Here is a 24,174-nt window from a genome sequence, read left to right on the forward strand (position 1 = left end):
ATCCACAGAGCTCCAGTCCTAAAAATAAAAGTACTGGACAGCTGTTCTGGCTTCCCAAAAAAGTGCCGGAAAGGTGCATACTTTTTATTGCACACCAGTAGCCTGAGCCATAAGGGAAGGCGACCATGATGAAACTCATGGTGAAGAGCAGCATCCCGGCCAGGCTGGCCAGGCTCTCAGTCCAGAGCAGCAGGTCCCACTGGTATTGGCACACCAGGATCAGTTAGGCAAATCACACCACCACCAGGACACATATGCTCAGGAAGCTCTTTGCACCAGCAGGTGCCCAGCAGGCAGCAGAAGACCCAGGTCCTGGCCTTGGGCATCCCAGGATCCACACTGCCTGTCTTGGGCAGCTGGCACAGCAATAGCTCTGAGTGCAGCAGCCTGTTCTGCACCTGGCATGCCCCAAACAGGAGCCAACCAGCCTCTGCTGGGATGCAGCCTGCTGGTTCTCCCCCTCCCACTACTCTGCCGGTCTGGGGGCGCCAGTGGATAAGGTCCTGTCTGGCCAGCAACGCAAGCTGTGTACTTGATTGCCTGGGAGAGGAGTTGGAGCCCGGTGCTTCCAGAATGCCACATCCTGCTGGTGCTGGGCCCAACCAGCTCTAACCCAGCAGCACACTCCGCTGAGCAGGAAGTGAGCCACCACACTAGGCCAGTCCCCACTTCCTGAAGCCTCTGGGAAGAGGTGGCTGCTCGCTCATTCCTTTGCCACGGCCCGGCTGCCACAGCACAGAAGAGACTGAACCATTGATGTAGGCAGGGGCGGGAAGTGGTCACACTTTACCACCACGGCGCAGAGGCTTGGCGGGCCGGGAGCATTAGCAGTGCTCAAGTCCTTCCTAAGAAAGGAATACCGGAGCAGCAGCGGGCCAGCGCATTGCTACATGGTTCTTTGTGATCCAGGGATTGTTGCTCAACCCCATCCAGGAACTAAAATCAGGGAACGGGTAATTACTGCAGACCCTGGGACAAGAGAAGGCCCCACTCTTGGTGAACTGCACATACTTGTTCAAGAGACTCAGGAGACAAAGACGGCAGAAAGCCTAGAGCTTAGTCTCCTAGTTTACCCCAAAGCTTGGAGCCAAGGCTGGGGTCCTACTATGTGGTGCTCTAGTCCTCATGCCATGCCCTGGCCCCTGGAGTAACAGCTATAGTCCCAAGTTTCCTGGGAGCAAGGGCCATGAGCAGCCACCTTAAGCACCCAGCTATGGTCCAGCAGCCCAGCCCCACCCTTTCCCAGAGCAGTCAGCTGCAGGAACAAGTAACTCAACCACAGCCCTCCACCCAATCCAAGATGAGGAGCAAGCAGAGACCTTTCAGCTGTGACAGGTTTGCCTGTACTGCTTGTATTCACTTACAGCTGTGCAAGTCAGTGTAAAATCTGCTGTGTAGCTCAGTAGGCCAAGTGAGTTGCATGCCCCAGGGGCCCCTGGCATTCTCCAGCTGCTACCAACAGGCTCCCTATATGGAACCCTCCCATCCCCCTCTATTTCAGGGTCTCCCTGCAACCATGGGCAGTGTGTGCACCACCATTTCAATTTTCCCCCAAACCAGCCTTCACCATGATCTTTCCTTCAGGGCCAGGGCCTCAGGGTGCCCCCCACTTCCCACCTTCGCCTTCATGGCAGGGTCTCTGTGTGCCCTCCTTTCCACCCCCCTCCAGCTCCATCACTCCATGGGGCCCACTTTCTTCCTCCCCATTTCCATTTCCCCACTCTGGATCCCTGCCCCCCACCTCTGTCCATCTAGTTTCCAGTATTGCCAACTTCAAGACAACACAAATCATGACCAAACCCCCCAAAATCATGATGGGCCTAAAAAAGACTATACTGTGTCGTTTGGTCTGTCTTTCGACATCCCATATGTGTGTGGGGGCAATCCCAAATTCATTGGGTAAGGTGATTTTGGCCCCCACCGCAGGAGTTCTCATCTCCACATCTGCCTGTTCTCTGCTCAGCAATTAATCCTGTACCCCTACCTCCCGTCCCCTCATCAACCTGCTGCATCTGCCCAGCCCACCTGCTGCCATCCGTTCAGTCCCCCAGCCTCACCTCTGCTTCTGCTGGGTTCTTAACACACACCCAGGCCTGGAGGGCTGCAGTGGGGCCTCCTCTCCCCACACCAGCCTAGGGAGGCAGCTCCAGGGGTTTTTAACCCCTTCTGTCCCTTCCCTGGCTGCGGGTGCAGTGAGGGAGGGGGGAGGAGAAGACCTGGCCCCTCTATTGCTCATGGGGGTGGGGACGGGAGAACGGAGCTGCCCTGGGCTGCTGGCCTCTTTCTGTCCCCCTGCACCTGTTGTGAGAATGGCTTCAGGTTGTTGAGGGGATGGGAGCTTCCTGCAGCAGCCGTGATTGGTTGCTTTGTCCTAGAAGGCGGGCAAGGAGGGTGGGCAGTCAATCCGAAGGCTCACATCTGCTAGCTAACTGGAGCTTCTTGTGTCGTTGCCAGACTGGCTCCAGCCCTGACTGACAAACGTCTGTCACAAGAGAAAAAAATCCCATGAGTTGGCAAAATGGAGTCCCCCGCAACCACACTCCCTCGGTCCCTGCTTCCCTCATCACACCCTACCCCCCACAGTCCACTTTCCCCCACACGTTCCCCATTGATTCCCTACTTCCCCCATCATGATCACTTAGACCCCCCCAGTCCTGTGTGAGTTCCTTCTTCCTCCTCCACGCCCCCTGGTCCCTGCTTCTTCCACCACCACTGCCCAACCCTTTAGTTCCCAACCTTCTACCCCCCCTTACCCCACTGAGTCACTCATTCCCCTTTCCCCACGTCCCCCTCTTCCCGCTATAAACATTCCAGGTAAAGAGCTCTCCTTTTTATTTCTTCTTTTTTTGTTGGATTCCAGGCTACAGGGAATGTCTCTAGGCAGCAGATTAAGCTGCTGCCCCGATACATGGAGGCAGCAGCATGGGGCAACAGAGAGATTGCTCTGTCTGCAGCACCAGGCAGTTTGGGCCTCCTGCTTTTCCTGTGAATCAGGCTTTTCTGCTGTTCTGATTTGTACCAAAATAAATAGTATTGTGCCCGCTGATGCCTAGAACATTCCCTGCAATTTTGAAATTGATTGATTGCAGTGTTCCCAAGTTATCTTTTTACAGCCTGAGAAATGCCACTGAGTTGAGCATCAGACCTTGCTTCGCTTGCTCCATAAATGCGAATCAGAATGGTAACATTTTACATGCAGTGTGCAGTCACTTTGCACTTGTGTAAATGATTACACATGTGCAAGGCAATGGAGAATCAGGTCCAATATATTTTAGGAGGTAAAGACCTGGTATAGTCATATTGCACGTGGACAAATCTGGTCTGCCATTCTTGGTGACAAGAGTGAGTCAGAAACCTTAACATGAAAAAATTTGGTTTGTTTATTTGTTTTAAGGGCTGTGAGTACAACAGTACAGAAAATTCCAACAATGCCAAACAAAATTCATTGGAGTACCAGTCTTATAGAAATTGTGAAAGCTGAGAAAATAGTGCTTGCTAGTTTACTAAAACTTAATGGTATGACTTTTGGTGTTAACTTGCTTAGAGATATGCAGTCAGACTCTACACCGATGGATGGAATAATATTGCTTTGTCACACTCAGGAGCATTTCTAGAGAATAAAATGCGAATACACGAAGTGACTATATCACTGGGACTGCTGAAAGGTTGATAAGAAGCAATTTGTATGCATTGCTCTGTCCGAGATAATTTTTGGTCACTTCCCCTTCATATGGAGGAGATGGGGAGAGCGGGGGGTGTGTGTGTGTGTGAAGGAAGGACAGAAGTGTCGGGGTCAATGTTGAACAATTTAAGCCTGAAGCAAATATAGTTTGGTATATCTGTAAATAAGTAGTGGATTCACCTATTCTGGCCACCTTTATTTGTGTAACTGTAAATTGCAATGCCGGCCTGTATACAGGCAAATAACTAAATTTTTTGAAAAAATTCATAGAAAGTTAGTTATTAATAGTACTGGAGGCTTTGCAGTACTTCATTAGTTTTTGTTTTTGTTGTTTAAGAGGTGCTGATGAGCTCTTGAAAAATGTTCTGGATGCTGATTAAAGAATGTTGCTAATAAAATAATCATGAGAATTTGATGGGAATCTTAACAAGTGTCAGACTCCAAGCTATTTAGATTGGGAATGTCCTGCCAAAAAAATAACAGAACTATAAATTGTCTCTTTTCAGTCAAAGGTCATTCAATATATTCTGAGTGCCAAAATGCCACACATAATTCAAATAGCTCAACCAGAAATGAGTTGAGATTTTATTTTGTGAATATAAATATGAAAACAAAGGCATTGAAAATATTTTAATTAATTAAAAAAACACAGCACAATGTGAGATTTCTAATAGCAAAATTTAATAAATTAATATATGCATGCCCGATAAAAATACAAAATTACAATTGAAATAACAATAAGGGAAACATTGTACAGTCTTGCAGATTTTACTGCAACCATGATAAAAGGCATGAAGAATTACTTAAAGTGACAAAGTACACATTTTGTTTCTGTTAAAAACAAATTACTACATGATAAAAGAACTGAGAGAAACCAGGAAGAAATCACCCAAGAAAGTGGGAAAAGAATGATAGGAAATATCAGCATATAGGCAGAAGTCCCATTTCACAGAAATCATTCTTTTTTAGTATCAGAAACCAATTACGTAGAACATAAAAGCAAATTCACAATAGGTTTACACTGAGAAACATGCTAAATTACAATCACAAACTATCCAGAATGAAGATGCTTATAAAAGATGCTGCACCAGTTCTCTTGTTTCTTTTGCAGAAAGTTCTTCACCAAAGCAGGGAGAACAGGGAGCCAATCATGCAACAGAGCTTTAGATTTTTGTTTTAAACATGATAAACACCCAGGATTACTAGTACTGGAAAATGTGTTAACCTTTTTTCAACATCAGCTGAATGGCACTACAGAAGCGACACAGAGTTCCTTCATTTTTATCCTGTATACATCAAAAGCTCTAGCAAATATGGAATTCAGCAACAAGAGCCAGTTAAATTACATTAAAATATTCCTTCCTCCACAGAATATTGTTGTTTCCTTTTTTAGAAAGAACAAAACAAAACATTCAAAATAAAATGTCTTCATTTTTTATGAGCATCTCCACCACAAGTCTCTGGTAACGGATATCATTCAGTGCAGCCATTGCATCTAGTTCTGGTGCTCGCATAAGGGTTGGTCCAAAAACAATGCCAAGATTCTCTGCATTCATGAGATTCTCCTTTTCATGAAGGGTTACCCTGTAAAGGAGGACAATATTAAACACAAGGCATCTCATACCAAATATTGGTTGCTGACACGGTGCACATAGACATGTGTCTGAAAACCCCTGGGCAGAAGGGAGGAGCAAAAAGTGCATTCTTTGCCTTTCCCAAAAACCTGTGGAGAGACTTCTTCACAGGCCCTGTGCAACAGGAACCACACAGAGGTGTTCTGGGGAGTATCTAGGGATTAGGTGAGTATATGCACTGTGTGGTGTAGTTAGTTGTATGTTTTCTGATCCACCATTCTTCCTTCCTGCACAGACTATTGGTGCTTCTAGCAGGCATAATCTGGGTTTAGGGTATGTGTGTGTGGTATGTTGCTACAAATCAGAACATGGGTGCACAGTAATGCTACTTTTGCCATTTATAAATGTGTTGAGGGCCATTTAGGCAGGGAGGGAAAACTTAGTTTAAAGATCCTCTTTACAGGATTGTAATAAGATTACCAATTTAAAACTCACCACAAGTGTAGTGTTCCCACTTACAGGATAGGGGAAACCTGATTGGACTCACCAGGCTCAAACTGTTTCTCTCTCATGCATTTTATTATCTGAATTCATTTGATGTATACACTGCAAACTAACCATGACATAAAGTGGTCAACTGGACTATACGGGATCTCCCACAGGCACAAGCCATGCAAATTACATCCCTGGCACAGACAAGAGCAGGAGCACCTGAACAGGGACTCACCCTGGGGCTGCTTTAAAATCCATCAGGGCCGCAGTGGAGCCTCATTTGTAGAGGCCATCTAACAAAGGTGCTAAGTCAGGGCTTTGGCAGGCTTACTCCACCCCTCCTTAGCTGCATCAGGCAGCTCTTGGGTCCTAACAGAGTGGGGTTATAAACTGCTAGTGCAGCTTTGCCACCACTTGTAGCACCTTCCTATTGCTGGTTATCTGGAACGTAGGTTCCACCAGTGCCTGTTCCAAAGCGCACCATCTGCTAATATATTATCTTTGGGTGGACCGCAGCATGTAATTTACCACATATGCACACAGAGCAGAATATATAGAGTATTCGCAGACAGTATATAGTTAAGAAGTACAGAGACACTGAATAAATGTCTCCGCAAATTCTGTTTACTGGCATAATAATAGTAAACAAAATGCTGTCTAGAGACACTAAACTTCTGCTTTGGTTTATGGCAGTTAATTGCCTTTCTCAATAAAACAAATTCAGATTTATAAATGAGTTTGTTCACAGACTAAACAAAGGACTTAATATACACTACTGCTTTACCATGAAACAAATCTCCATAAGGATTCTTGTAAATGACTAAATATCCATTTGTAGGAAGTTTGTGGGTTATAAAAACATGTAAATTCTGCACTATCTAATCTCCTGTGATGAATAAAATCCCTTCAGGCATATACAATAGTTGTCAGAATTTGATGTCCTCTTTTTTTTGACATATTATTCTGGTATTTCCAAAACTCTGCTTCCTAGTTTATGACTCCAAATAAAGGAGCAATGGCTAATTAGCTGAATTTTGCAAAAAGCCAATGAGCTAGCTGCATTACAAGTACTAAAATTTGCTTAACTACTTTGCTGCTGGGCTTCCATTCCTAAGTCTGAACTAATACATTCATTTGAAGTTCCACTGAAATAAGTGGACACTGACATATCTGGTCCAGAACATGCAGCAGCCCTGGGGTTGCATTTTGCTAGACATACTCAGCAGACTCAACAAATCCTACAGTGGAACTGTGTTTTCACTAAAAAGGCTTAAAATGAAGCTATTTATAAGGCAAGAAATGATTACTCATGACAATAGGTACATGCTGACAATAGGTACATGTCACAAACAAAATGGGCAGAGTAGCTAATATGCCAATTCCATTTTTTACTCTGTGGTTTTGTATATACTTTGACTACAGAAGGGGAATAGTTTTTTGCCTTGTAGATATTTGCAGTACCTAAAAGTAGAATAAACATTAGTTAGGTATATTATTACTATTATTACTATTATTATTATTATTATTATTTGCATCAAAATTGTGGTTTTTTTATTGGTCTAGTCCTTAAGGCCTATGGAGAGTGCAGAAAAGTGGGAGAAAGCATAATGTTTGTGTGTCTGTTTTAGTGTATTCTAATACTCTATTCTTTTAAGACATATTTAAGTTTGTTTGTTCATTCTGCTATAACAAATGACACTGGAGAGACTGTAGTGCTGTGTTAAATTTATAAAAACAACTCAGAATTTGCTTTATAGAAACCCGTACCAGGTCCCAAATACATCTTGTGGGGCTTACACAGACTTATGTAGAGACTGCGGATTGGCCTTTGTTTCAGAGGAATTCATCTAATGTCTTTTAAAATAAACAACATACCTCTTTAAATGTGCCATGAGATACCTTAAGGTTTCACAGTGTGCAGGTGGCAGTAGTTTCAATGCTTCATGAAGTGTTTCCAACTGTTCATCAGGATCCATGGTTTCTGAAACAGAAACATTTAAATATCAGTGCAGACAATGCCAGACTTCAAGCAGAGAAGTAGACACACGGTAGGTTTGGGGAGTGACAGGTCGGAAAGGAATCCTCATGACTAAATCTGCCTGTTTATCTCCCGATTATGTCAATGAGCTTTGGTTTAGCTTTAATCAATTTTAATCCTTTTTCTGGGAGGTCTCTTCTGGAATGACTCTGTTGTGACAGTTTCCATGGCCTCCCCAATGCACTGTCAAGAACAGTGTTAGAGGAGAAGAGCTGTGATGAGTTGTGACGTGAATTCCTGTCCACTAGGAACTGGACTGAGTCCACCAAGACATTCCTCATAGGTACTGAAAAAGTTGTCAAGATAGTAATTACTACTGACTTGGACTAGTTTTGCACAAGTGACCTAGAGGTGAAATTCTGGGCCTACTCAAGTCTACTCGAGTTTTGCCATTGACTTCAATGGGTCTGAGATTTCATCCCTAGGGGTCCTTTATCTCATTACCAATCACTCTCATAAATTACATCATTCACAGTAAAATAAAATGAAGGGTACTTTGAATTATGACATTGTCAGATAAATAGGATCATTCAACACTTGGTGACAGGAAAAGGGGTTACTCATCCTGCACAGTAACTGTGGTTCTTCATATGTACTATGAGAACATATCTTTCCAGTATGCGTAGTGAAAAGGAAACATTTGAGAAAAATGGAGGAGAAACTGAAACAAAGATCACTTAGTACAACATTCTTATAATCTATGGCACATACTCAGTTCTGCTTTCATCTCAATTTATAGCACTCATGTGAAGAGCTTAAGCAGTACTTAATTAATAACACGTTAAAAAACAAAACAGAGAGAGAAAAAGGGACAAAGAAAAACAGGAAAAATGTTATTTTATACTTACTTGCAGAATCTATAAATTTTGGGTAGGCATCGTATGTGATAAGTGGAATTGGCAAATCCCTGAAGTACAATTTAAGTGCACCAGTGATAATATTGATATCTTCATACATATTCACAGAAATATCTGCTTTTTCCCCATCTGTGTATAGAAAGCAGCTGACATTAATGTTTTACAAATATAAATAGATCTAGACTAATATTCAGTGGAAAAATCTAGGCTGTTTAGCAATTATTAAGATCAGCACAGCCACAGATTCTGGAGTATGTAAACTAACCAATAAAACCTGTTCTTTGACTGTGAATTTCACTGTTTCAGGATAAAGCCTAAAGCCTTTTGTACAGAGACAAGTCCTTTTTTCATCTAAGATTAACAAAAAAATGTTATGCAGAAACCCATGTGACTGTTTTAATGGTGACTGTCTGTGTTGTAAAAATGTGTTGCAGATCAACTATATTTGAACATATCACTTTGCCAAAAACACATTTGTCAGCGCTGAATGGGAAATGAGGAATGTTTGCAAAAAGGAAAATGTTTTTAGTACTTAGTCGCTAGGACAGGCATGTGCTCACCCTCTCAGAGCAGTGGTGCTATTTATTCTTGAGTTCAATGGGCACTAGGCCAGGGCCTGAATTTGTCCAGCACCTCAAGCCCAGCTAGGACCACACAGAAGGCAGGTGTTATTTGAACTCTCTTTGTGTAGCCCCAGTAGCCTTGAGAGGCAAAGAGGGATGGAATTTTTGGCTCAGTAAAAAAACATATGGGGAGGGAACACATCTCCCCACCCCTGATTGCTACTGTGGGGTATTGAGGGTGGGAACTCCTTATTTCTCTCATTGCCTTTGGTGGAAGAGGAAGGATGTTTAGCCCATGAGTTCCTTATTATTTTGGAGTTATCATTCAGGGAGAGGGCTTCGAGTTGCACTGCTCCTTTAAGGTTCTTCTCCAGCTGACTCATGATCCCACCGAGAGAGGAGCCTGGGGGTTCACTCGTAAATCAGGACAATAACTGAGAATGTTCACTACTTTCCTATCCCAATGACATCATTGCCAAGAGCCAAACTGTCATAGTCAGGCTGTGGAGAGACAAACTCTGCCGAAGGGAAAAGGGCAGCTTTTGGCAACCCAGGCCAAAATGCGATTTGTGTGTTTGTCCAGGTGGGGTACCCCTCCACTCAGCATAATGACCAGCCTCCGCATCTGCAGAGCCCAACAGGCAGATGGAGCCTGTGCTGAGGCACCCCTAGGGCTGAACAGAACCCTTCAAATGTGCTGGCATAAAAGTTGCAGTAGATACAAAAGCAGATACCTCTGTCAAATGCCATTTTGACATCTTCAATTAGGTCACTAAAGCCTGAAACTCTGTATAGTCCTTCAGAATTAAGACCTGTTAGGAGAGAACATTTTCACTTGATTAAAATTAGTATTAACTTTGCATCTCCCTTAAAACTGGCTTGTCCCTGCCCAGGTTCTTCATTTAAGGTAATGAGGCAACAAGGTTAGTTAGGTTTCAAAAGCTTTACCAGGTTTTTCATTTGGAATACAATTTCACCCCCATCCTTTTAACCCTGACCCTTGCATCAACTGCATTCTTAGGCTCAGCTCCCAATCATTTTATGTAGTCATGTTTATGATAATGATTCCAAGAGGTGAAAAAACAGATTAGCCCAATTACAAGCTAATTCTTTTTAATCAGCTAATTGAGATTAGCATATTAGATGTACAGTAAATATTTTAGAAGCAAACCATATATTCTAGTAAAGAATATTAAATGTGGGCTGGGAGAACTATGAAGATGAAATATGTAAATATTGGCTACTCTAGTTTTTACTGTGTTAATCTTTCTGATTAAAATACCATGGGAAGTATAGGAGGCGGAAGATGCACATGTACATCAATGAGATAGGAGATCATCCAAGACTGGAATTTAGCAAGCATGAAGCTATGTCAAAACAGTACTGTATGCTGTGCATTATAAAACATGCATTACATCTGTCCATTTCTTGTGCATTAATTAGAGGAGTCCTTATAAGACTAAGTAATTTCAGTAGAGCTTTTAAAAAAATCAGATATTTGTGAACCAACAAATAACACCAAGTATGATATGAACTGTGTAGAATAATTGGCAGTCATAAAATACCCTGTTTGAAACTGTTTTGAGCAAACATAAATTCAGCGAAAACCCAAATGACCCAGATCAATCTAAAGGGATTATCATTAAAGCAACCAAAGTCCATTAATGATGTCTTACCTCTAGATTCAATTTCTCTAATACACATGTCTACTACCATTGGCCTTTTAGTGATGTGTGCTTTTACTAGCGTCGTAAGGTCACAGCTGTACACTTTTTTGACATGCTTCAGATCTGGCTTGCAGTCATTTGGGACCATTTTGGAACACTGCTTGTGAACATTTAAACCACAATCTGGGAGAAAAAATGAAAAAACAATTAACCCAACGTTGGGTGAAAATGTGCTGTAATGTTAATATAATAAAGTATGTATTACTTCTACAGGGGTCTGATCCTGCAGACCTCATTCCTGTAAGGACTGCTCCTGTGAGTAAGCTGAAAAGGACTGGTGCAGATTTTAAAGAACACTTACTAGCTGAATACATTCCATTCTAAGATGCAAAAACAGACGTTTCCTCTACTACAGGATTTAACAGAAATCAACCGATTGAAAATCAAATGGTCCAAGTCCTTAATTCTCTATCAAATCGCATAGGTTTGTACAGTAATTTCAACAGAACCCTATTGGTTTAATCCCCATTACATTCTGTAGGACTTTTCCATAGGGGAAGAGATCTATTACTCTGTAATGTTTTTCTCTTCCTATATTTTATATGTGACTATCTCATGATCTAATACCTTCCCCGTATCTTTATATTTATTTTAGGCTAAGTCTACACTACAAACCACTTTCGGTGGCATGTAGTGTATGTATAGCTACATGCTGCAGCCAAAAGCACACTGCATCTGTGGTGTGTAGCTACACGTGGCAGTGAAAGGCCCTGGCAGTGGGGAGAAGCTGAAACAAGGCTGAGCCTTTCCCTGCTGCTTACTCCCTTCCAGAGGAAGGGCTTCAGCAGTGCGGGAGCTGGCAGAGACTTTCACTGCTGCTGGAGCCTTTCCTTATAGCAGGGAATGGCTCCAGCAGAGGGGAGTTGCTGGAGTCTTCCCCTGCATAGGAGAAAGGCTCCAGCTGTTGAGATCTGTCAGCCTTTTCCCACCCTTCCACCCCACCCCCACTCCGTCCACTGTTGGAGTCTTTCCCTGCAAAGGAGAAGGGGACCAGTAATGAGAGGTAACGGGACACTACACAGCTAAAAATAGCAGTGGTGCTGGGAAGGCATGGCTTGGCCCAGTAGAGGACGTCTAGGTACGTACTCTGGGTTTATACCCACATCCTTCAGGTGTGTTTTGACTGGCTTAATCCATGTTTCACTGTCTATGCTGCTGTTTATACTTGTACTCTGAGAGCTATGCGTGTATGTGCACTACACACTGCCAAAAGAATCCTGCAGGGTAGACACACCCTTAGGGATAGATTGTGACATTTACTCTTAACCCTGAGCAGGGTAGGGGAGGAGGTATTACTTCCAATGCTGTTTCATAGACTGGGTTTTTGAAAGAGAAAGCCCAGAAAACTGGCAATCCAAATAATTCTATTTAAATTCAAATGAATTTGGGAAGAATGTCATAGAATCATAGAATATCAGAGTTGGAAGGGACCTCTGGAAGTCATCTAGTCCAACCCCCTGCCCAGAGCAGGACCAATCCCAATTTATTTAAAGAACAGTTCCACAGTTTTATTGTAAACATTTTACAAATGAAGGTTTGGTTCATTTTAGAGTACAATTTAATTGAAATCAGATATGCAGAAAAAACATTCATTCTGTACAAAAATGGGCCAAGCATAACTATGAACACTAATGCTCCATATGTAGGAAAAAAGCGGGGAAACCAGCAATAATACAACAAGAAAGCATAGTGAAGACAGACTAAGCAATGCAGTTCCTTTTAAGTTAATAGAATGTTCATATCCATGATTTGAATCCATAAGTCTTGTGCAATGATGTATGAGCAGCATTTTGCCTTGTCTGAAGCCCAACCTAGTTCCTTCTGACTTCACTGGGAGTTTCATCAGGTCTCTGCTGTCTTGCAGTAGGGACCCCTGTCTTGCAAGATGCTGAGTATCTTGAACTTTCATTGGTAACTGGCAATACAAATGTCACCCAGAGCCCAATCCTACAAAGTGACATGCTGAATTGCCACAGCAAAACAGCACAGAGCCTAGAGTGTACACTCTCTTAGGCCTTAATCCAGCAAAGATTTCCAGTGTGCTTAACTTTTCTACCATGAGTAGTCCCATTGATTTCAATTATTCATTGATCTCAAGGGGACTACTCATAGAATTAAAGTTAAACGCATGTAAGAGTTTGGAGGATTGGGGCCATGGTGAAGATTTACAGTATCCCTTCCCTTCCCTCTGCCCCTCCCAATATCTAGTGTCTATAGAGGAGTCACCTTTGTATCTGATTATCACTGATTTTGTTGATATTTTAATTTACAGTAAATAGTCCACATATGATGTGGCTCTCTTTTATACAACAGCAAAAGCCAATGTTTGTATCTTAGTTTAATTCCAACTCAGTCGATCATATGCTATTACAAAAAGCACTTTGTTTTCTTAATAGGGTTGTAAGGCTAAAGAGTTTTGTCACTTAGAATTTATTGTAAAGTGCTCAATCTCTTGGTAACAATAAAAGTTCAACATGTCACATTCAATCAGTCAAAATTTATGAACCCTGTTCCAGACAAAATGACTGCTTACAATTCTATTTCACTCTTTAAGTGTAAGAATAGTTCCCTTCCATGAAGAAAAGAAAGTGATCTTGTAATTAAGGGACAGGATGAGGAGCCAGGAATTCTGGGTTCTGCACCTACTAATGCCACAAACTTCCTGGGTGACCTTAGGCGAATAACGTAGAGTACAGCCTCCTCCTACACAGCAGACCCTGATCTAGCAGAACTGGCACCAGTGGGGCAGGATCAGAAGACTTGTGCAAGGAGGGTGGCCCACTGCACGCTGCAGAGTTCAGTTCTGTTGGCTTCCCTCCACCCTAACACATGGTGGGGGTTGGAAAAATTACTGGGGGTGAGGGCAGTAGATTACTCAGATCCACCAGCCACCCTCTTTCCTGGAGGGGGAACAGACCCTCTACAGAGATTGTTGTGCTTCTGAGACTTCATAGTGTTTGTGGCACAGCACCACTCTATGGCAGGAGGTTAGGAGCCTAACCCTTCCTCATTCAGGCTGTGAAGAACTCCAGAGCAGAGCCTGGCCCCTTGCTTGCTTTTAGGATTTGGTCCTTAATCATCCTGTGTCTCAATTTCTCCCCCTGTAAAACGGAGGGACAAGGAATTTGGGCAGAGGAGGACAAGAGACTGATCGGATGAGGAGCTGTGTGAGAGGGTACTAGATTGTCTGGGCAAGGGTATTGGCACTGAGATGAGAAGCCTAAGGAGTAGAGACAGGGAGTGGCTAGGTGACAAGAATGGGACTGGGAAAAGGAGACAGGGATGAGGAAAAGACTGGGGAAGGACAAGTTGGAGGGGATGGGGCCCAAGGGGTAAAGTCTGGATGTACCCTTGTGCATTTGCATTATGACAACAGTCTTTAATTACATGATCACATACTGTTTTTTCCAAACGAGTGCTATCTCATTCAGTGCATATGATGGACCTGCTCTGAGGATGAATCATCAGGGTTGTCTAATGAAGGCTGTTGTCTGTAGGACCTCGGCTTCATTTGTTGCAGAAGATGGAAGGTGGGTAGTGAATGAGGGAGGGGATTGCAGAAAGAGAAAGGACAGTCTCCTGGTTAAGGCAGTTGAATGCTCCCGTGAAGAACTGGATTCTATCCCTGCCTCTGCCACAGAATTCCTGTATGGTGCTAGGCAAGTGACTTCAACCAGACTTTTCACAGGTGGTCACTAGTTGCATGCTCCTTATCTGATGGTTGCCCAACTTGAGACTCTGGGCTCTGATTTCCAGAAGTGCTGCGCTCTCTCAGATACAACTGAAATCAATGGGAATTTTGCTTTGAACATATGAAGTGCTATATAATGCTAAATACTCTGAAAAATATCAGATCCTAGATGTTTCAAATTGGATACCCAAAATTAGTGAACACTTTTGACCTTAATCTCTTTGTGCCTCGGCTCCCTGTCTGTACAATGGGGATAATACCACCGCCTCATTTCACAGGGGTATTTAAAAATAAATTAATTAAATGTTTGTGAAGCATTCAGATACTATAGTGAAAATCACAGTGGAAAGCCCATGAAGAAATTAAAAATTCAGTTTTCAGAGCAGACATGAATAATGTGTAGCAAGTAAGGCCTGGGGCCACACATTGAGCAACTACGAGAAAACAAAATACAAAATAGCCATTTATTAAGTGAGCACCATCCATTCTGTGCCCAGAATGAGGCAAAGGTCTTGGGGAAAAAAAACAGTATGTGATTATGTAATTAAAGACTATGATAATGAAAACACACAAGGGGGCTGAATTAAGAGTGTACTTGCAACCTTAATTCTGGCATGTCATGCCTTTTGAGTGATTGACTTTGCAATCTTTATAATGTTTTTAATACAGCTTTTGTATGCATAATTATCATATGTACTAAAATTGCTGCAAGAGCCATTCATTACAGCATACTGCAAGTACTTTATCTTTAAAGATTTAAATATTAAACAGGGAGCAAAACATTTTCAGAAACAATGTTTAAACTCTTAAAGGTCTGTTTCAACTGAGGTGTAAGCAAGTTGAAAGGCTATTTATGGAATTGGGTTGGTCTTGTGAGCACACATCTACCCACACTGATGGGAGAGTAGATATCTTAGAGCTACACTATTGTGAGAACAAGGATAATTCATTTTTAAGTATATAAGAATGAAAAACATGTATTTACAAATGTCCTATGCTTGAATTAAAACAATCTTTACATTTTCCATGGTCATCTTAAGGATATTTGCATTCAACAAAGTGCTATTTTATTAAAATGTTTCGCTTGCAGGGACATTTCAAGCTGAAAATCATATTTCTAAAAAAACAAATGTAATTACCTGAGTTACTGCTAATCCTTTTGGGGTCTGCTTCAAAGCCCAATTAAGTCAATGAAAAGATTCCCATTGATTTGAAGGGGCTTTGGATCAGGTCTCATTAACACCAGAAATGTTTAAAAATCAACATTGCTTTTCCATCTTTATGCTTTGTACACTTCATTGGTTCTCATACATCAGAACACTGCTGCAAGGGTTATAAACACTCCTGAGGAATATATCATGCTTTAAGAGAGGTTTATAAAAGGCAGAGCACATTTCTATTACCATTATTATTATGCTTTGCAGGCTTTAAAAAAAAAAAGCTATGTTTTTGGTCCTTATCTGAGACTGAAGTCCTGTGACAACTCAAAATTAATATTTTTGTAAGATTTAAATGCATAGTTTAAAACAAGAATAATGTTGTTGCTTTTTAAATAAAGTTGAAACATAGCCATTTTGTTATGCTTTTGTCATGGGGACGGTCGTTTCTCTGAGTTCACAATACTCTGTGGAAGCAGAATGGTATTGTTTTAGTCAGTAGGCTTTCATTTTCAGGATTTGATGAGAGTTTAACTTGGTGCTGGTTACACACCAATATAAGAATGATTATCTGTTTGCTTATTCAAGCAAGGTAAAAAGTGCATGAGTAACATGACAGGCTGCTTTCCAACAGAGTACTACAAAATCCCAGAGCAATCCATTGTTCAAACTTTCTACAGTAGTGATATTCAGCCTAAATTTGGGAAGCTGGAACACAGGGTATTGTAAGATAAATTGTCGGGTTTTTTTGTTTGTTTCTTTTTCAAATCCCAGAGCGTAGCACATCTGCTTTGCAATATCTTAGAATCCTGACATTTTTGGAGGGCCAGAACTGAATCCTGAGTGGTATCAAGCACTCACTACTTCCACTGGCTTCAAATGCTCAGCACCTCTACGGATCAGGCTCTAAAATCCATTTGCCATACTCATACAAGTAGTTCCGCTGATTTCAATTGGGCTACTTGCATGAATAAGATTAGCAGGCTTCAGACCCAAGAGTTTGTTTTATTTCATGCTTACGTCCAATTTCTACTCTCAGTTACAATGAAGTAAATCCTGAGTAACTCAGTTTACTTCAGAGTAACAGCCGTGTTAGTCTGTATTCGCAAAAAGAAAAGGAGTACTTGTGGCACCTTAGAGACTAACCAATTTATTTGAGCATGAGCTTTCGTGAGCTACAGCTCACTTCATCGGATGCATGCCGTGGAAACTGCAGCAGACTTTATATATACACAGAGAATATGAAACAATACCTCCTCCCACCCCACTGTCCTGCTGGTAATAGCTGATCTAAAGTGATCATCAGGTGGGCCATTTCCAGCACAAATCCAGGTTTTCTCACCCTCCACCCCCCCACACAAATTCACTCTCCTGCTGGTGATAGCCCATCCAAAGTGACAACTCTTTACACAATGTGCATGATAATCAAGTTGGGCTATTTCCTGCACAAATCAAGGTTTTTTCACATCCCCCCACCCCCATACACACACAAACTCACTCTCCTGCTGGTAATAGCTCATCCAAACTGACCACTCTCCAAGTTTAAATCCAAGTTAAACCAGAACATCTGGGGGGGTGTGGGGTAGGAAAAAACAAGAGGAAACAGGCTACCTTGCATAATGACTTAGCCACTCCCAGTCTCTATTTAAGCCTAAATTAATAGTATCCAATTTGCAAATGAATTCCAATTCAGCAGTTTCTCGCTGGAGTCTGGATTTGAAGTTTTTTTGTTTTAAGATAGCGACCTTCATGTCGGTGATTGCGTGACCAGAGAGATTGAAGTGTTCTCCGACTGGTTTATGAATGTTATAATTCTTGACATCTGATTTGTGTCCATTTATTCTTTTACGTAGAGACTGTCCAGTTTGACCAATGTACATGGCAGAGGGGCATTGCTGGCACATGATGGCATATATCACATTGGTGGATATGCAGGTGAACGAGCCTCTGAGAGTGTGGCTGATGTTATTAGGCCCTGTGATGGTGTCCCCTGAATAGATATGTGGGCACAATTGGCAACGGGCTTTGTTGCAAGGATAAGTTCCTGGGTTAGTGGTTCTGTTGTGTGGTGTGTGGTTGTTGGTGAGTATTTGCTTCAGGTTGCGGGGCTGTCTGTAGGCAAGGACTGGCCTGTCTCCCAAGATTTTTGAGAGTGTTGGGTCATCCTTTAGGATAGGTTGTAGATCCTTAATAATGAGTTGGAGGGGTTTTAGTTGGGGGCTGAAGGTGACGGCTAGTGGCGTTCTGTTATTTTCTTTGTTAGGCCTGTCCTGTAGTAGGTAACTTCTGGGAACTCTTCTGGCTCTATCAATCTGTTTCTTTACTTCTGCAGGTGGGTATTGTAGTTGTAAGAAAGCTTGACAGAGATCTTGTAGGTGTTTGTCTCTGTCTGAGGGGTTGGAGCAAATGCGGTTGTATCGCAGAGCTTGGCTGTAGACGATGGATCGTGTGGTGTGGTCAGGGTGAAAGCTGGAGGCATGCAGGTAGGAATAGCGGTCAGTAGGTTTCCGGTATAGGGTGGTGTTTATGTGACCATTGTTTATTAGCACTGTAGTGTCCAGGAAGTGGATCTCTTGTGTGGACTGGACCAGGCTGAGGTTGGTGGTGGGATGGAAATTGTTGAAATCATGGTGGAATTCCTCAAGGGCTTCTTTTCCATGGGTCCAGATGATGAAGATGTCATCAATATAGCGCAAGTAGAGTAGGGGCTTTAGGGGACGAGAGCTGAGGAAGCGTTGTTCTAAATCAGCCATAAAAATGTTGGCATACTGTGGGGCCATGCAGGTACCCATAGCAGTGCCGCTGATCTGAAGGTATACATTGTCCCCAAATATGAAATAGTTATGGGTAAGGACAAAGTCACAAAGTTCAGCCACCAGGTTAGCCGTGACATTATCGGGGATAGTGTTCTTGACGGCTTGTAGTCCATCTTTGTGTGGAATGTTGGTGTAGAGGGCTTCTACATCCATAGTGGCCAGGATGGTGTTATCAGGAAGATCACCGACACTATCAGAGGCTCGTTCACCTGCACATCCACCAATGTGATATATGCCATCATGTGCCAGCAATGCCCCTCTGCCATGTACATTGGTCAAACTGGACAGTCTCTACGTAAAAGAATAAATGGACACAAATCAGATGTCAAGAATTATAACATTCATAAACCAGTCGGAGAACACTTCAATCTCTCTGGTCACGCAATCACAGACATGAAGGTCGCTATCTTAAAACAAAAAAACTTCAAATCCAGGCTCCAGCGAGAAACTGCTGAATTGGAATTCATTTGCAAATTGGATACTATTAATTTAGGCTTAAATAGAGACTGGGAGTGGCTAAGTCATTATGCAAGGTAGCCTGTTTCCTCTTGTTTTTTCCTACCCCCCCCCAGATGTTCTGGTTTAACTTGGATTTAAACTTGGAGAGTGGTCAGTTTGGATGAGCTATTACCAGCAGGAGAGTGAGTTTGTGTGTGTATGGGGGTGGGGGGATGTGAAAAAACCTGGATTTGTGCAGGAAATAGCCCAACTTGATTATCATGCACATTGTGTAAAGAGTTGTCACTTTGGATGGGCTATCACCAGCAGGAGAGTGAATTTGTGGGGGTGGGGGGTGGAGGGTGAGAAAACCTGGATTTGTGCTGGAAATGGCCCACCTGATGATCACTTTAGATCAGCTATTACCAGCAGGACAGTGGGGTGGGAGGAGGTATTGTTTCATATTCTCTGTGTATATATAAAGTCTGCTGCAGTTTCCACGGTATGCATCCGATGAAGTGAGCTGTAGCTCACGAAAGCTCATGCTCAAATAAATTGGTTAGTCTCTAAGGTGCCACAAGTACTCCTTTTCAGTTTACTTCAGTGGATTAAATGCTGATTTACACCAAATAAAGGGTCTGATCCAACTCCTGTGGCGGTACATCAGTGTCTTTTCATTGACTTCCATGGGAGTTGGGTCAGGCCCTAAAAGAAAAATGTGACCCTTATTTGTTAAAACCACACAAATTACATAAAGTAACATATCGCCCAGTAAAGTCCAGAATAAAGGAAAGATTTAAGAGACTATGGGTGAAATCTAGGCCCCGCAGAGGTCAATAGCAAAACTCTCATTGACTTCAGTAAGGTCATTGTATAAGTGGATCATTTCATTGGCTGGATTTGTAGTTGAGTATAGGTTTCTTTTGTATGTTATCATCAAGCTGCAGCCATCCTTCACCAAAAAGTACATTTAGAAATTCATGAGCAGGTAGACAAGTTTACAAATTTCGGAATAAAACAGACTTTATAGATGTTGTTTTTGAAAAAGTTTCAGGTAAGCTATACTATTTTTAATAGCATATTGATCTTACTCTAAGAGTTTGGATAGGCTGTGGCATTACATGTATGAGAAATGAGCCTGACATAGCCAATGCTTTCCTAGGAAGCCCAGAAAAAGATTGCACAATTTTTCTGAAGCAACTAATATTGACTTTAGTCCATTGAGCTGAAAGAAGAAATAATGTGATCATATTAATGCATGAGCAGAGCCCAAAAATATATGCATATTAATACTGCCCTATGAGCGCCCATTACAAATATTGGCTGAGAATAAAATACGCATAGCTGTCACTTTTTGCTGTGCTGTTGATTTGATTTAGTCCGTTTTAGATTTCCTTTTGCTTACTGGTAAATGTGGCTGCTGAGCATGCTCTATTGAAATTATATCACATGTAATATACTTTATAAATTACAGTAACTCCTCACTTAATCTTGTAGTTATGTTCCTGAAAAATGCAACTTTAAGTGCAACGATGTTAAACGAATCCAATTTTCCCATACGTTTTAATGTAAATGCGGGGGGTTAGGTTCCAAGGAAATTTTTTTTGGGCAGACAAAAGGCATTATATACTGTACAGTACTGTGGTTGGGACATGCCCCTGGCTTACCTCACATCGGCACAGCCTGCTGAAGACAATGAGACAAGCAAGGATACTAGGAAGCACCTTGTGCAGTAGCAGCAGCAGCTTCCCCCCAGAAGAACAGGCGCTGACTTTGCTGGGGGATGCTCCAGGCCCGCCTCTTCCCACCCCCACTCCACCTCCTCCCCGGAGCACGCTGCATCCCCGCTCCTCCCACTTCCTGGGACTTTCTGGGAGGGAAGGGGAGGAGCGGAGAAGCGGCGCTTCCCTGCTCCTCTCCCTCCCTCCCAGCACTTCCACTTGTTAAAATTCTACCCACGGACTGCACAGAAAGTTAGGGATCAATTCCACTCCTTCTCTTAGAAATTTTGTGTGCTATTTAGGTTAAAATGATATTTCTCTTAATTTCACCACATCATCTCACTTACATTTTTAATCCCTGCAGCCTGTTTTTGTTCTCCCTCCTTGGGGCTGGATTGTGAGTAGCTCTGGCACAGGTGTACAGTAGGAGAGGAGGAACTAAGGCCTCCCCTTGTTCTGACACTGGCATGCCATAAATTCTGAGCAGAATTTCAGTTCCAGAGCTCAGAGACTCCTCCAGAATTACTTCCCCAGAGGCACTTGGCACCCCAGATGTAGCAGGGAGAGGGGGAATTAGGTAGAACCACGGCTCTGTCCCTTCCTGTTATCAGCTATGCTGGGGAGTACATGTCCCTAATGAAGATCTATGCTGAAACGGCATGATCTTGACTTTGGTGTTTACAGCCGGTGAGTACCTGTGGATGGTATCATATCACCTCCTGAGAACTGTACTTTGGCAAAGGGGTGCCTATTTAGGGTCCGATTCTGACATGATAAATCCATAATCTACAATTAATAACATTGCAGTGGACGTCATATGATGCCACTTCTCCCTGCACCTAATGGCCACCTGACTTCCTTCTTAAAAGATATGGATATTTCCAATTTGAACTGGTAATAAATTGCATGGCACAATAGAATTCTATCAAAAAAGGTACATTATTTGTATAATGTCATGTATAACATGCAAAGGGAACACTAATTAGTTCCAACAACAGTGCTGGGAGGGTGGGGGAGGAGCAGAGATGCGGCACTTTCCTGCTCCTCCCCCACCCTCCCAGCATTTCCCTGCTGCCAAACAGATGTTTGGTGATGAGGGAAGCGCTGGGAGGGAGGGGGAGGAGGCGGAGAAGAGGAACTTGTGCAATGCTCCCTTGTAAAGTCGCTGCTCTTCCACAGAATCCTACGTGCAGTGGACAAAGCAGGCAGCCAAACGACGTTATAAGGGAGCATTGTACAACTTTAAATGAGCATGTTTCCTAATGGAGCAGTGATGTAACTTTGAAACAACATTAAGCGGGAGGACGTTAAGTGAGCAGTTACTGTATATTTATAAATTAAGCTGAAAGACATTTATGTATTCTGTCTTTCTGAGGGGATGGTTTAAGGTACTGAAAGGTAGATTTACATTTTCCTCTAAGAGTTCTAAGAGATTCTCCAGACATTTATGATAACTGCAAAGTGGTGTGGGAAAGGGGCAGGAGGCCTGGGTTCTATTCTTGGGCCTGGCATTAAATCACTGTGTTACCTTGGGCAAGTCACTTAAGACTTGTTCCTCAGTTTCCCCATTTGACATAAGGGGATAATACCACTACCCACCTTTGTAAAGCACTTTGAGATCTGCAGATGAGGAGTGCTACGTAAGAGCTAACTATTAGTATTGCTTTAATGAGGGTGAACAGATGTAAAGGAATTTGCCCCAATACATCATTCATCAAATAGTAGCTTTCCTTTTACGGCAGTTAAATTCTCTTTTCTTTACTTCAAAAATTAAAGTTTACTCTCTCTGTAGCGCGCATAATCATTTACCATTCTTTAGTTTTATGGGCACTGATAATTAGCATTACTCGTAAATGCTATGATACCCAAAGCAAACACCATTTGTTGACATATTGTATTGATCTTAGTGTAACTACTGACCTGGGCTGCTCTTCTAAGTGGCACCAGGACAAAAACAGGTCTCAAGCATACATGATATGCTCCCAAACTGCTTTCCCTACTCCATGGTTCTCTGGTAATGAGCAGACTGTCTATTCTGCCAGAAAACCACCTCCCACCTGTGATGGCTTCAGACCACGAATGGTATCTGCATGAGTCTTTCTTTGCTCATGTTCCTTCCTCATGCTGTCCTTTAATGCTGATAGCCTGTGCTCTTAAGTGTTAAGTGTATAGTGCAGGAGCAAAAGCAATATGATGCTAGATGAATCTACCCTTGATTTCATGTATTATAGGCTTGTGGGAGAGGGGGGAGGTAGAGAGGAAAAAACAAAACCAAGACAGACAGAAGTTGCTTGTGCACCCAGGAGAAAGTAGAGGGAGAAAGAAGAGGGACTTGGCTGTGTCTTTAAGGCACAGTTCTGAGTTGGTGGAGGAATGGAGGCTTAACTGGACATAAAACTGAGTCTTAACTTTGGAAATAAAAATATCATCTTGTTTCAAGAAGTGCAGAGGAGCAACAGATTAATCATGAAACCTCATCAGTCAAAATGGCAGCCACCTGCTCTTCACAATTCTCTCTCACAGGTTTTTTGGTTTATGTGAGACAAGTTCCTACTGGACCACTGTTCACGTCACAAAAACCACCAGCACCACCACCTTCCCTATTTGGCAGTCTCAGCAGAGAGGTACTGACACTGCGATTACCCCTGGACCTCATGCAGGAGGATGACTATAATCATTCTTCTTTCCCTGCCAATCAACACAAGGGGTAGGGACAAACTGCCTTGGAGACATAATTATACTGTATATGGGGCAAAGAACATAGACGTTAACCAGGCTCTGTTCTGGCTGGAGATGCTGAGTTGTAATAAAGAATGAATAAGTACAGTTCTAGTTGCTATGACATATTAGCTAGCTGGTATAGCATAATATGTATTGTTGGTACTATCCTGGTTCTAGTTTCCCCCCCCCAAGTATTGCTTGTGCTCTTATGCCATAAATTAATCTATATGCCAATGGCAACAATCTCCTTACGTCCATTTTTCTTTCCGCCTCCTGCTTTCTGAAATGGGTGACTTTTATCCTTATAAAGGGAATCCAGGAATGCCCTGCATTTTTATTCCTATGTCTCTTGCTAAGAGCAAGACTCAAAATGATTGAGTGTGTTCCCTGCAGTATTCATTTACAGCCGTAATAAGTATCGCTTTTGTACAGCTAATAGATTCAGCTTATGATCTGTAATTGTTTGCTTTAAAAAAGCAAACTGAGTAAAAAGTACAGAATATTATAATAAGCATAGTTTTGTTCCTAAAGCATTTTCAATAAAATTATCACACCGATCACAAGTCAGACTTTCTGGAGTTTCCTGGAGTGACACGGAGCCCAGTTTGAATGTTAGCAGGCTGCATCCTGCTCAATCCTCTAATTTTTAATGTGGACTTCTACTCAGAAAAGTGATGGGTGTCCTGGGGTTCATCGT

General features: G+C 42.5%; 1 protein-coding gene across 4 annotated transcripts in view; it reads right to left on the reverse strand.

Annotated features, from left to right (window-relative positions):
- Positions 1–4,391: 4,391 nt before the first annotated feature.
- Positions 4,392–24,174, reverse strand: part of CHN1 (chimerin 1) — a 161,862-nt gene continuing 142,079 nt past the window's right edge. For all 4 annotated transcript variants that reach the window (XM_073305918.2, XM_073305919.2, XM_073305920.2 and 1 more), the window contains 5 exons: positions 10,883–11,056; positions 9,941–10,018; positions 8,635–8,772; positions 7,624–7,729; positions 4,392–5,266 (listed from right to left, as the gene is read on the reverse strand). In XM_073305918.2, coding sequence (XP_073162019.1) covers positions 5,095–5,266; positions 7,624–7,729; positions 8,635–8,772; positions 9,941–10,018; positions 10,883–11,056 — 668 coding nt within the window. In that variant the 3' untranslated portion in view covers positions 4,392–5,094. The remainder of the gene's footprint in view (positions 5,267–7,623; positions 7,730–8,634; positions 8,773–9,940; positions 10,019–10,882; positions 11,057–24,174) is intronic.

The sequence above is a fragment of the Lepidochelys kempii genome, chromosome 11 (genome assembly GCF_965140285.1).
Source record: "Lepidochelys kempii isolate rLepKem1 chromosome 11, rLepKem1.hap1, whole genome shotgun sequence".
NCBI classification, from domain to species: Eukaryota; Metazoa; Chordata; order Testudines; family Cheloniidae; genus Lepidochelys; species Lepidochelys kempii.